This window comes from Vigna unguiculata, chromosome 7 (assembly GCF_004118075.2).
Source record: "Vigna unguiculata cultivar IT97K-499-35 chromosome 7, ASM411807v1, whole genome shotgun sequence".
NCBI lineage: Eukaryota > Viridiplantae > Streptophyta > Magnoliopsida > Fabales > Fabaceae > Vigna > Vigna unguiculata.
Window position 1 is genome coordinate 28,900,555 of NC_040285.1, and position 14,890 is coordinate 28,915,444.

Genomic DNA, 14,890 nt, shown 5'->3' on the forward strand with positions numbered 1-14,890 from the left:
AATTTTTGTTATAATAATTTTCTCGAGGTAGTTAGTGTGTAGTTTGATTATGTAATAATTTAATTCAACCTGACATGACACATGTGATGAGTGTGGTAAGTTGATTCACAAGACTATATTATAACATTGCACTGGTAACCATGACACTTGTTATTTGATTATAGGATATATATCATTTTTTTTGCCACTTTTTAAAAAATATTATCTTTCATTCAGAAACCAAGCATGTGTGGAAGTGCATTATATAATTTAAAATTAAGGGTACTAAGAGGTAACATTAACAACATTAGAAGATTTTAGAAGACAAGTGGGCATGATCTTGAGAATTGCATCATGGAACATGCACCTTAACTTAAATGTTAACTTATTTGGTCCGAAAAAGAGGAAATTATAAACATCATTTGCAATATTTACTAGCTAACGTCATTTGCAATATAATCTGCTCATCAGTCCGAATCCGTCTCTCGAAATGGAAGTGGAACGGTCTTCACCGCCCGGTAATGACCCACGTTGTTGAGATGCTCATTCTCCAACCTGTGTTCACACAACATCAACTTCATCAGGTGAGTTTCTTCACCTTTTTTAACAAATGCTAAGGAGCCGTTTTTAATGTAACATTTAAGATTCTTATTACGACTTAGAGTTCTGTCATTGTCACTCCATCCATTCTAGTGATATCATTGTTCCTATTATCAGAGACATTGAATTTTTCTAGGCCTCTACCTAACGGGAATGGGGTTTTAATAGGTCTTGTTTATGGGCAAACATTATACTAGGTTGTGTTACATTCGATGTGACAGGCCTTTTAAAGTCCAGATTGAATGAATTTGATGCAAAAAAAAAAATGATCCTACTTTGTAGACATACCTGTAGAAATTCCAATGCCCTCTTCGAATAACCTCAAGTGCTGCTAACAAAAATTCTAGGAGTCGTGATTGCACACGCCCTACTTTGAAGTGCAAGATAGTCTCCACCCATGTCACTCTCAGCACAAAATTCAAGACCTGATGAAATTCAGCATCGATCGCTTATTGTATAAAAAACTTATGGTAGTGAAATTCAGATGAGGAGGTAAAGAAGGAAAACTTACAATAGACATATAGTATACGCTCTTATTCTTTAAAATTAGTTCATCTCTGAGCCATGGATTTATGGAATTGGGGGTAAGAAATCCCCAGTCCTTGACGAAGTCCCAGTAAAGTTGATACACTGTGGCCACCACTGAAGTGATTAACACTATACCAAACCATAGATGATCATTTTTCCTGCTGTAGGTAACTCTGGCCCCTGCTGCCACCATTGCCGAAACATACTTACCCATGTTAGCCAAATGGTTCACATCACCATCATCGAACCACCTTCTCACGCACTGGTAAGGACATTCAATAACCATGCGTTAGTTTATAAAATAATGGGGAATATGCAGTATAAAAGAAGTTTCTGTTAGCAATAATATAGTATGACTCCAATTCTTGAAGTAGTTTCCTAAGCTTACCTGCAAAGCACGCCAATAATATGGTAAAAATGAGATGATGTAAGTTATTTCCATGTACATTCTTCCAGAATGACAGGCCTCAGGGTGGTATGTTTTGAAAACTCTAGCAAAAATGTGACAACCAGCAATTTCCAAATGCCTTAGCAATGGAATCTGCAAAAATAACACAAAATTTAATGTTACTTAATAAGATAAAAAAAAGGGGCAAAACCAGAATCAGTTGTAGACTAAGATCACCTGGCTAGTTAGTTGATCCGCCATAAAAAAGTCTACAAGCAGAACCTGTGGCAATGACAAATTATAATATTAAATGCTAATTTCAGTTTTCCACATATCTGATCTTACAATGTACCAATTGTTCCAACTGAGGGAAGTTTACCTTATAAAAGGGAGAACATACTATGTTGCGAATAACCCGGATGAAGCAGTAACGTGTGGGACGATAAAATATGTCAAATGGGCAAATGAGCAGTGCTATGAAAAACTGAAAATAGAATTTCTTTGTCAGTATAAATAACTTTTCAAAATTTGAAGCTATGTAAACTAGTTTATCTCATAAACAACAAGGAAAATGAATAGTTATGAGACAAACCAGAAGAAGAATCCCAGGAATGGCATCAATTTGGGTAGGAGAAAAGTCAGCAGCCCTTAGGAGCAGATGTAAGACCATTGCACCAACCACAGTTGTCATTAAGGTAGTGCTCATCAGAAATGCATCTCTGTGCTTTAGTGCTGTGGTCGGAGAGAATTCAAATATGAAATTGTAATTGATTCTTGTATTCTTCCACATGAACAGGTTACATCCATACAAAAACAAGTGCAGGCTCAACAATGCAAACACACTGCACAAAATCACTGTCTCCATTAGTGCACCATTCATATACCTATTCTAGTCTAAAATTCCGCAAATTAAATTTTCAGGGGAGTTTTCAGAAACTCCTTAGTTTAACTACATTGGATTTCATGGTTTAGAATTATAACCTACTTAGGAAAAGTTTTAAACTCATTTGTGTGAGATATGTTAAAGTTGGAAGAATGTGAAGTAACCTGAAAACGGGGTAGACTGTTTCCATATAAGCTGGCTCGTTACCAGGGGAGAATATAGCGCACAAATGAGCCAAAATTGCGTATACAGAAAACAAGGATACAAAACATCCTGTAGACAACCCTGCAGAGACAGTAAAATTTGACCAATCAGTGCTCAAATTGGTGGCCACTAAGCATGGGATATAATAACAGTACATAAAAATATTATTTTGCATTGATCTACTCAGACATTGCATTGCAATTTGAATTCTGAAGTGACACTACCTTCTTCACTGTTCTTAAAATAATTTGGTAGTGTTGTTCAATGCTAAGTGCCATGCCATGCCATGCGAATATAACGAAGAGACAGGGATAGAGAGAAAGAGGCATTACCGACAAGGAAGGTGACCATATGAGAATCTTTATGTTGTTGGGGTCTTAGAAATTTCATTGCCTTTTTCCTATCGTTGTTGGCAAAGTGCTTGGTGAATATGGATTCCACTTCGTCCATTAGTCTAACAACCTTACAAAACCAACGTAGTATAATCATAACCACTTGTTAGAACCCGTTCTCCACATCAATATCAGGGAAGGCCAAAATCAAAAGATTTAAAGTTCAGTAGTGCAGTGCTTTTTCTCTTTCACTAACTTTTGAAATGAAGACATTTGGAAGGTGAAACCAAAATGTACCTTGTCGGAACTAACGAAATGGGACTTCTTCACTTCTTTTAAATAATTTGCAGAAGCTTTCTGACAAGATACCTGCTCCATCAGAATGCAATATCATTTTCATTTGTTTATACATACACATATTAGGAATTCATATTAAGTTAACAGCAGAATAAATCATTATTATTAAGGAAGTAAAATATATAAAAAATTGGTTCAGACAGATATTTTTGTTCCTAAACATTTTCAAACAGATCATTATAAAAAAAGGAGGGTAACACCAAAAGAGAAGTTAAAAGGCACTACATACATTAGAACACATAATTTTTGTTAGATTGCAACCAAAAAAAAGTTGGTAAGTTCATTTGATGTGTGAAACAGCTTTACTAGATAAATTTAAATATATGTAGGAAGCAGTTTTGGACATATGTATAAGATATGACTCCACTGAAAAGAATGGAAAAGAGAAATATAGTGGTACTGTCACTATCTTTAAGTCATATGTACTATAAGTCAAAGTTAGTTGGGATAGGAAATCGACTTCTTCTTCTCCGTCATACACTCATAGTTTAAGATTCTGTTTCTCACCACTTTAATGTAAGATAATTTTAAGTATTAGGCACCATCAATACCACCACAGATTATTAATTTTTAATTCGGAAACTTTCCCTTAGTTTTCGTCCATGTTATTTCAACATTTCCCATTCAATTCCATGCATGTATAGCAAAAATATAACGAAAAATAGTAAAGAGGAGGAGATATCTTTAGCCATACCTTGTCAAATTTCTTTAATATTTTTGTAAATGCTACCATATTCAGTGAACTGCAAAAAAAGAGAGAGTGAGTTGGTCATTCGTGAGAGATATATTAGATTGGATTCCAAAATAAGACTTCTAAATTTCAGTTTTAAGTTTACTAATAAGAAATGATTATCATTAAAGAGATCCCTATTTCTTATTCAATAGTATAATAATTAATTCAGTAAAGAAGTATAATAATTGAATTTATTATTATTTATACATATATAATAATTAATTCATACGAGGCAGGCAGGCATAGATTTACCGTAAAAAAAAAACTCTAACACACATTAGTGTCCTGTTTTTTATAATCTTCATTCAAGATATTATAGTTCTTATTCAACTCAATTCTTCTGTATTTCATAAGTTTAAATTTTAACGAATTTATAATATATAAATTATAATATTTTAAATGATTTATGGATTTACGAAATAAGAAAAGCATAACTTATACACAAGAAGAAAAAAATATATATTTAAAGAGTCTTCCCATTATTCTTCATTTCAAATACCAGAATAATTTATAAAAAATAAATTAAAGAATCAAAGTTGTTATATTAACATTGCATTTATATATATATATATATATATATATATATATATATATATATATATATATATATATATATATATTCGTTTTAACCTCTTTCTTTGCAAATTAAGAAATTTAGTCAGTTATCAACTGATTTTCTTCCAAATTATAAATCATCAGACATTATGGATGCATATACCAATTATAAAGGATTTTGGTATGGTAGACTAAAAAATGTATATCTATTAATCCTATATCATATTAATTATTAGTGTAATGCTTTATATGTTAATGTCTATTCACCATTTTATAACAGTAATTTTTTAGACAATTTTTCTATGGAAAGAAATATATTTAATAATTAACAGTTTCTATCAGTATATCACATTTTTTCATTACACCCTATATTTAATCTGTTCAAGTAGAGAAAACATTATGCCATGTCATTGGCCTAGTTTACAGTATAAAAAGTGTCATTTATTATTAGATAAGTAAAATGTTAAAAGTATCTATCTGTGATCATATAACTTTATTTTAAATGCAATCAAATTAGAATATGATATATTATACTGGTAGTTTATATTTAACCATTTAAGATTTGTTAGACAACCGATGAAGGTTATCTAAAGCCAAACAGTAAAATATATGAAATTTAATTAGAACATATATTAATAAAGCAAACTTTCTTTTACAGTCATTATTCTGTATTGTTATACAATTATTAAAAAAAAAGCAAGCTTTATAGTAATTTCCTTAAATATCTTATTTAAGATCGTTTATAATCGATTCCCACCATTATATCCACAATAGATTAAATTTAAACTCTAATATATGATTTTTTTTTGTACCTATAGTCTCGTTACATTTCATTTTCTGGTATATATAACTTTTTTCCATATACATATATTCCAATTTTCTTTTCGGGAAAATAAAACAGTTTAAGTATTACTTTAATTTTTTTCTATAATGATTATAGTTCCATTATATGAAAAATACTTGTCAAATATTTTCAAACCATTTATTGTGATTAGAGAATATGTGCCCTATTGCTATGTATATTTAGCATTTTTTTTACTGGATATTATGACATTTAGGTGGGGAACCTCTCCACCTCCTTTTGAATCACTTATAAAACGAAGCTTTGCTAATGGAAAAACACTTTTCATAATTTTTTTTATTAATTTTTATCTTGATATAAAGTAATTGATATTTTTATCCCTTCAGCTCACTCATTATGACTTCTAGGAAAACTTTTATTAGTAGAACAAAACTTTTCTATGATTTACTAAACATCTATGTAACTTCTTAAACAATTTGATAAAAATAAGATTTCTTTTTTCGGTTTTCGTGTATTTATATGCTCAAAAAACTAAGTCTCTCTCCCCTCCCTCTTTCATTCGGGAATCTACAAATTACCCCATTAAATTTTAGGGTAAAAACAAACAAATAAGGGATTGAAAAGGAGTTTTCTACTTAAAAGAAGAAAACGAGATGAAAAAAGTAAAGCAAAATTTGATGATAAGAAATTCAATTTGGTTTTGTTGGCCACTATTTGGAAGTGTGTGCAAAAAGCTAGCTGTACAGATCTAACAGAAACATCTTGCCCCCATTCCCATGTAATGCAACCAATGAAAATAAATGCAGATTTTTTTTTTTATAAACTATAAGCCGCTTTATTAAAATATTAAATAGGATTAACTTAATTATATGCAAATAATAAAACCATACTATAAATATTGAGTGAATATATATCTAATCCATAACGTGACACTCAAACCTACCTTCATTTATTCTATCCATCCAAAAACCTTACGTGATGTTATGAACTGCCATGCAACTCAATCCTTCATTTCTATATATTCTTTCCAATTTTGGCCAAGATAATCATAAAATCAATGTTCCCTTTTCATTAAGGTTTTCTCATTATCAATATTCTACTCATAACAACAAGTATACCAACCTTGGAATAAATGCTAAGAAGTTTGATCTTTCTAAGTAAACGTTATAGTTGAAACCTTATATCATGAATAGAAAAGGTGACAATTACACACTTTTACAATTTTATATTAGTTTACTTATTTCCAGCTAAATTATACCCGAGTCTCAAAGCAAAAACTTTTAATATATTAATCAAGACTGAATAAAAGTTAATGAAATTAATGTAAAGAAGAAAATAAAAATGAGAACCTGTAAGTTTTGAGTAGGCCAAGGCCTCTATAAAGCTCCACAAAAGCACTTCTAATCATTTTCTCAGCACATTGGAGCTTTCTCTTGTGAACGAAATCCCCAGTTGGATTGTTCACCAAATCCTCCCACAGCATGCTAGTGATGGCTGTAATGGCCCTGGTTGGGTTGGTGGCTGGAACATCAATTCTCATCGCCATTTTAGGTTTTCCATTCTTCGTCTTCGCCCTCGTCGCAGAATTAACAAAACTCACACCCTTCTTCTCCAATGTTGTCATTACCTCTTCCGTTTGTGAAACTTCTGAAGTTGTTTCATCTGAATCTCCCAAATTTTCTGCACAAACTATACAAATATCTTTTTTGTTACTTTTAATTACAATTTATCATAACAGTGTGTTGTATGATGTCAGCAAGCACTCAAAACTAGGAAATATTTTGAGCAGGATCAACTCCTGTACATGAAGAAGAAAGCTGACCGGAAAAATCAGAATCTCGGGTTGGAGAATATTGAGGGGATGTTCCGGTGCTATACGGCTTCGACGGAGAATTTTTCCGGCGACGGTCACTGATAATTTGCTTGAGGTCAAGCAAAATCTCAAGCTGCTTGTTCAGGGTTTCTCCTCTCTCAAGAAACTCACTCTCTTGTTTCCGGTAAAATTGGTTCACCTTGTTTAGCTCTTCGTCCAGCATCATAAAAAACACGCGCACCTGAGCAAAAAAAAAAAAAAAACAGACATAAATGTCTTCATGTGACAAAACAACAAAACAGTATATACATAAATCATTTAAAATCGATTTAATAAATTAATTAATGTACCTCATCCTCTTCGGAAAATAACTGCGCAAGCTCGGTCTCGTAGATTTCTTCTTCGCCGCCATTCGTGGTTTTCTTCCTCACCTACATATATACTTATTTAATTATTTTCGGTCTTTTCTATTTTGTGTGCGTGTTAACATTATTTTTTTGTTTGCAGAATAAATTAATTGTTTTTTTTTATATTTTATGTTGCAACGGTAGTGGCACAGATAGATCCGCAAAGGCGAGAATTTGGTGGCTTTCGTGAGAGATTGAGAAACTCCCGAAAAGAAAGCAGAAAAGGAGGGCCACTAAACCCGCTTTATTTAGTACTTAACCCCACACTATGCTCACATTGCTTCATTACTTGTTATATCTCTTTACGCCAACCCCAACTTTTCATAATTTTTGTTTTCTCTTTCTAAGAATCATTCATTGTATTTACTCCTTTCTTATTACCATTCACTTTTCAGAAAATCAATTACCAATTTCATTCATGTCTAACTCATCCACCACATTTTAATTAATAGTTAAAACCAAAGGCCAAAAAACAGGAACTTAACTTCAGGAATGTATTATTTTTGAGTTTTATTTATCTTAGGTTACACCTCTCTCTCTCTCTCTCTCTCTCTTAAAAGAATTTAATTCTTTTAAGTATAGGTTATTGTGGCAAAAATGTCATCTTAACGATAAAAAGTAAGCTTAGAACATTTAATTTAACCATTATAAGTAAAAAATATATAAAAAAATACTTTAATTTTGTCATGATTGTTAACGCGTTTTATCACTTCATTTCTAAAAACTATCGTTTATTATTTATAGTAAGTATTCTCCAACACAGTAATTAATTAGTAGTAGATTTTTAAATGATTCAATTTTATTTTTATATTCTCTATTCCTTTTTAAATATTGTTTTTGAAAAACTAAAAAATGTAATGTTTTTTTTAATTGAATGAAATATTTGTAAAATTTTCTGTTCTACTCTCCTTATTTCTATATCACAATCAATACACACACGCGTGTGTGTATATAAATTAATTAAATCTTACATAAATGGTATAAATGAAAAAAAAATAATATTGTTTTAGACTTGAAAATATGAATAAATATTTTTTTAAGTAACACACTTAGAAATAGGAGAGGAAACATTATGGATGATTTATATAGGAGTTTGTAAATTTCATTGTACCACACACAATAAAAATGACAAATAAGACTTTTAATCGGTAATTACTTCAACTACAAATACACAGTTTGTTATCACAATTTTGGCAACCAAATAAAAATTCTTTTTATTTGTTTTGCTTTTGGCCATTGACATTAATTACCATATGCTATAAAAAATCTGTGAGTTAAAAAGGTATCAAGAGAGGTTGAATTCTCCAAAGCAATTCGTTGTCAGAAAAAAGACGTCGCATTTAGTTTGCTCACTATTCATGCAGTAAAGTCGTGCACTGAATCATCATCATCATCCCTCTCAAATCTGATTAGAAGAAGAAATAGAAACAAAAAAGTGTTTCTAAAAAACTATTTTTTCCTTTTCAAGTTTGTTTGAATCAAAACAATAAACTTATCATACATTCGTAAAAGTAATTTTCTTCTTCAATGAAAGGGTGGAAGGAAAGAGAGAGAAGAAAAATAGAGCGAAGATTTCAGGTGTAACATGTTGCTGTCAGCATAGTTTTTGGGGTACGTGCCAAACAGAAAGTGATCGTTTACTTCATTGCCAGAAATCACCAAAACGAGCCGAATTTTGGCCAGAGAACATTAGCCAAAATCGTGGGAAGCAATAATAAACCGATAAACACAAACATAGGAGGGAAGTGAAAACATGAATGTTGTGGTTATGTTACCTGAATGATGTTGAGGTCGTGGTGGTCGGAATCTGAGAGGCTGTGAGCTAGTTTTTGGAGAACGAAGCGAAAAGAATCGAAAATGGAGAGGCCAAAGTGTGGTTTGACATGGTGGTGGGATTGGTTGGGAAGTTTTGAGAGCTTGATTCTCTTTATCTGCTTCTTGAGCTGCCAGTAGTTGACGAAGGCCTCCTTCCATTCTGGTATGAGTTGAGCTTCGAGCTCCTTTGAGAACTTCACCATTTGTGTGTGGAAGAAGAGAGTGAGGTTGAGGAGAGAAAAAAAAAAAAAGTGGAGATAGGTTATAGGAAGTGGGGTGTCATGATCGAATCTGAAAGAGATTTTATATATGTAGAAGAGAGAGAGGATATTGTCCAAAAGAGAGAGAGAAGCCGTGTGCAAGTAGATGAGAGTGGCCAATTTTAATTATGAGATTAAAATTAATTCATTTATCAAAATATTTTTAATCATAAAGCAACTATTTTTATTTTCATCATTATGTTAATCTCTATTATTTAATTATATCTAAAATTAATACACATAAATACTCATACATGTTTCACAATATATGTGGTGATATATTGGAGGCATGGTTAACTATTTATTTTTCTTCTCAAAAGACCATGAGTATTCAGGTTTAAAAAAGATAAGTTTATACTTTTTTGAACTTATTAGATTCACGTAATTTAGACCATCAATATTAATTATTTACTGTATTAAATTATTTAATAAAAATAGCATTATACTTTTTAACTTCATAAGAAAGTTTTTTTGTCGGGGAAGCATACGCGGAAAACATTCCAAAAAATATGGTTTCATGTGAATATTATTTTTTAAAATATAAATCAAACATCTAAAAGAGTCTATTCTTTATTGATTTTTTTGATGTTGTCTTATGCTAATCATAAAAATATATTATACTAATATTTTAAATATTTTTTAAAAATATTTTAAAACGTTAAAATTAATGGTAATTAATGTAGTATGAAAACACAGTAAAGAAACAATACACAAAAAATCAACAAAGAATCAAACATTTGAAATTCTTTACTAATTTTTTTAGTATTGTCCTCTGCTAGTCATAAAAAATATATTGTACTAATAGTTTAAATATCTTTTTAAAATATTTTAAAACGTTAAAATTAATGATAATCAATATATTATGAAAATAAAGTAGAGAAATAACACACACAAAATCAGCAAAGAATCAAACATTTAAAACAAACATTTTCATGTTCTTGAGAAACTAAACACTTTATTGCTACCTACCCCTTTAAGAGAGTTATTATATTTCTTTACCCTTTATTTTTTTTTCCCCTAATATAATAGTTCTAATAAGTAATTCGCATTACCCTTGATTTTTTTTTCCTAGTATAAGTTTTAAATAGTTAGAAAAAATATAAGAGTAAGATGAAAGGTAACTCTGTTGATGTTTGATACATTTTTTTTAAGTCCAATAATCACAAGTCTTAAAAATTATAAAAAAAAGGTTTTCAACCTCAAATTTATTTGATATATTTTAAATAAATAAAAAATATCCATATAAACTTATTACACATTAGCAGAAACTTTTTTATTATAAAAATCAATTTTAATGAAAAAAAATTATTAATCAGTATAATAACTAATTTATGTACCAATTTATAAAATAAAATAAAAATTATTGATTTCTAAAATAGTTATTATTATAAATAGAATATTATAAATGATCTCTAGAATTTAGCTATCAAGGTTTTAGGCTAAAAAAAATTAGTTTATAAATTGATCACTAAATATTAGTTATTAAAGTTTTGACTACCAAATAAATTAGTTTCTAAATTAGTCTCTAATTAATCAGTGACAAATTTAGCAACTAATTATAATTTTGTATTCATAATAGTGATTATTTTAGTAACCAATATTTTTTTAATTTTGTAAATTGATCACTATAATAAGTATCAATTTTTATCACTAAAATTGATTATTATTCAATAGTTTTTTGGTAGTTTAAAAAGTAATGTCATAATTTAGGATAGAATTTAATTATTTATCGTATTAATGATCTTACGAAATTTGATTTTCTGAAAATATGAGTTTTTAGAACATGAACAAAGTAAGATTTTTAATTGAGGTATTAGAGTACTTTTGGAAAAATAAAGACTATGAATTAGAGGCAAAAATTGAATCCGAAATACAGTAACATGCATAAAAAATGGTGTAAGGTATCACATGTTTGATCTGCTGTTGGCATATAATGTTTGACAAGTGTATTGTGTCTTTATCTAACCATGCAATCAAACAAACAATGGGTTACATATAAGTAAATGATGTAGAGGAAAATGTGTGTAATAATGCATACCTTATTAAGTGGATGAAACACAACTTGAAACTAAATTCATTACAGTTGAATCTATATAGAAAATGATGATGAAAATGATTAGTCAATTTTCATAAAGTCCATGAGCTTATAAATGAACATAACAAAATGGATGAATTAATATAGTCTTGCTTTATATACATAATCCGTAACTTAAGTATTAGCTTGGGACGATACACATCACCAATAAAATTTTGGATGGTCTTGTGTTGATAAATCATTTAGGTTTCATTTTATGGTTGATAAGAGTTGTATTTATTTATCATTTTATATAACTAATTATTGTTTATTATTATTTTTAGAATAATAACTTGTCTATGAAAATATTATTCTAGAAAAAATATAGCTGGCTTGATTGGAAAAGAATAATATTTAATAATTAATATAACTGAAACCAGTTAGTTATACAACAAAAAAGTCAAAGTGTTTTCTATCGAAAAGTATGCTTTTATAAACTGTTTACGGAGAAACTAATAATTATCTATAAAATATAAAGTACTTATTTAATTACTAACTTTTTTTCAATTTTATATTTATTAAATATTAAATTATAAAATAATACTGTAATATACATCAGGTGATAAAATATATCTTGGACTGTCAGTGTATCAACAATTATATTATTATTTTGATCATTAGTATACTCATGACTTCAGAGACTGTATATAGTTGTTGGTATTCTCTTGGAATGTACTAAATTGTTTAAATTTAACATCTGCATAAAATATTTATGCAAGTTAATTCGCTAAAATATATAAAATTAATTTTAATTCAAAAACATTACTGTATTCTCGAAATCATTATATATATATATATATATATATATATATATATATATATATATATATATTTTGACTGAATGAAAAACCATAAAAACCAGAACATATAATTACACATATACATAAATGCATATAAGTTAACTTTAAATAAGATATCTGGATTCGATTTTTAATTGCATTAATTAAGAGTGCATGTGTGAGTTGACTTTATTATTATAATTACCAATTCTTTTTAATTTTGTGGGTCAAAATTTCTTAAATTGTTCATCATTTCTATTTTATTTATGTCATTTATTATCAAAATAATGTACAATATTGCATATTTTATAAAATTGTTTTACAGATTAATTTGCTTATGAAAAGATATCTTATAAAAATCACATATTTACAAGATTTGGAATTTTAGGATATAATATAATTTTTCACTATTTTAGGATATAATATCATGAGCCCTCTCATGAATTGTTATAAGTAATTGAAAATTTTGTGATATCTTTGTTCATAACTCTATTTGTCAACATTAAAATAGATTCTTGTTATGATATCAATTTCTTTTAGTTAAAAGTTAGGTTTCTACACCAGCTAGAACACAGAAACATTCCGTTGAAGTGATTATTTACGTAGTTTAAGTATATAACAAGAATTGTTAAAAGAAAACAATTTTCTCTAAAAAGATAGGCATAACTCAAACAAATTCTTTTTGCCCTTTAAATATTTTCTTAAATGGAGATAGGTCTATATTGAATTTGTATACTTTCGTTACAAAAGAAAACACAGTGATTAAACTAATTAGAAATGTATTGGGTGGATGTCAAAAAAAATAAGAAAAAATGGTACATAGAGATTCCTACCACTATAAAAAAACAAAATACTAATAAAAACAAACTAAATAGTCAAATATTTATTTTGGCCGGAAGTAAAAGAGGATTTGCATCCGTGACAGTCTTCACATTGCTTTAAATGTCAGGGCAGATTTACTGTGACGTATATACCATTTTCTTTATATATATATATATATATATATATATATATATATATATATATATATATATATATATATATTTATATATATATATATATATATATAATATAAATAACATATTTTATTTGCTGTCAAACATTTTAATTGTGAATAAAACTATGTTTATGTACATACTAGTCAATAATCATTTTTGTGTGCATTGTGTTATACATAACTTTCTTGAAATTTCATATCAAATAACATTTAAAAGTTAATCAAAAAAATTATACTTAAAAGCAATCTATCAATTCTAATATGAAAAACCATTCTATCCATTATTCTAATATCATATTGAGGATAATACAATTTTAAGGTTTTTTTATAACTTTTATTATGATTTTAATTAAAAAGTCAAATAATTATAAAAAAGATAAAAATTATATTAAAAAAAGAAGTAAATGATTACGTTTTCATAACGGACAGGAATAAAAAGTAAAGATGCATAAAGTTATAATTATAGACAGTAGTAGTACTAGACAATGGATATAAAAAATTAAATTTTATTTTTGCAAAGATCACAAGTATGAGTTATAAAACCCAAAGTTTGATCTTATCATAGTAACATTTATAGTGTATATTGAAACAAAATTTGATTTCACTAAAAATCAGAGTTTTAATTTTTATTTATACTGACAATCTAATTTTTGTTATAATATATGTTAATCAAAAGTAATAGCAGTATCACCTTTTTAAAACTATTTATTATAAAACTAATACAAATTACTTATATATTATATAAAAGGAACATGTGTTTGAGAATCCGCAAATGTTCACTCTCTAGTAGAGAAGAAACATAACCTTGATAATATCAAGAAGAGCACAAAGCAGGGACTGAAAAATCTTGGAAAATGAAATAATTGGGGTCCTGAATTCAGTATCACAATTACTACTCATTTGAATTAAAGATGATGTTGGTGGAGCTCTCTTCAAGAAACCAAACAATAATTGGAGCTTGGGGTCCTGGATTCAGTTCCATAATTTATTATTTTTCAAACTTTGTGACTTTTTCCAACTCACTTCACTCTTCTACCTATTCCTATATTTCTCAGATTTGGAATATTCTGAAAATATTCTACTTCAAAAGTAAAGGCATAGTAGCTCCATTTAGTCTAAGGAAAAAGGATGCATGGAGATTTCAGATTTGGTTTTAGCTGAACCTTTTGTATTTTCCTTCTGATTGATGAATAATTAGGATCCCAACACAATGCAAAAGGAATTGATTAGAAAATGGTTAAATATGAGTATAAGGAACTAAAATGGACTTAAATAGCAACATGAGAACATGTGAAACGCGGTTATTATTGGGAAGTAAAAACAGAGACATTAAGGGTGTCTGCGATTATTGTCTCCAATTTACTGATGAGTGAGTGTTATATAG

General features: G+C 28.7%; 1 protein-coding gene across 1 annotated transcript; it reads right to left on the reverse strand.

The window, feature by feature from the left end:
• Window positions 1-228: 228 nt before the first annotated feature.
• Window positions 229-9,681, reverse strand: LOC114191893 (phosphate transporter PHO1). The gene is made up of 15 exons (XM_028081339.1): window positions 9,357-9,681; window positions 7,525-7,605; window positions 7,184-7,415; window positions 6,711-7,050; window positions 3,966-4,014; window positions 3,212-3,283; window positions 2,915-3,044; window positions 2,543-2,663; window positions 2,088-2,337; window positions 1,875-1,979; window positions 1,733-1,777; window positions 1,496-1,648; window positions 1,091-1,369; window positions 868-1,004; window positions 229-534 (listed from the first exon to the last, which is right to left on the reverse strand). Exons 1-15 carry the CDS (start codon window positions 9,597-9,599, stop codon window positions 447-449), a joined length of 2,325 nt encoding a protein of 774 aa, XP_027937140.1. The 5' UTR covers window positions 9,600-9,681; the 3' UTR covers window positions 229-446.
• Between the last annotated feature and the right edge of the window lie 5,209 nt (window positions 9,682-14,890).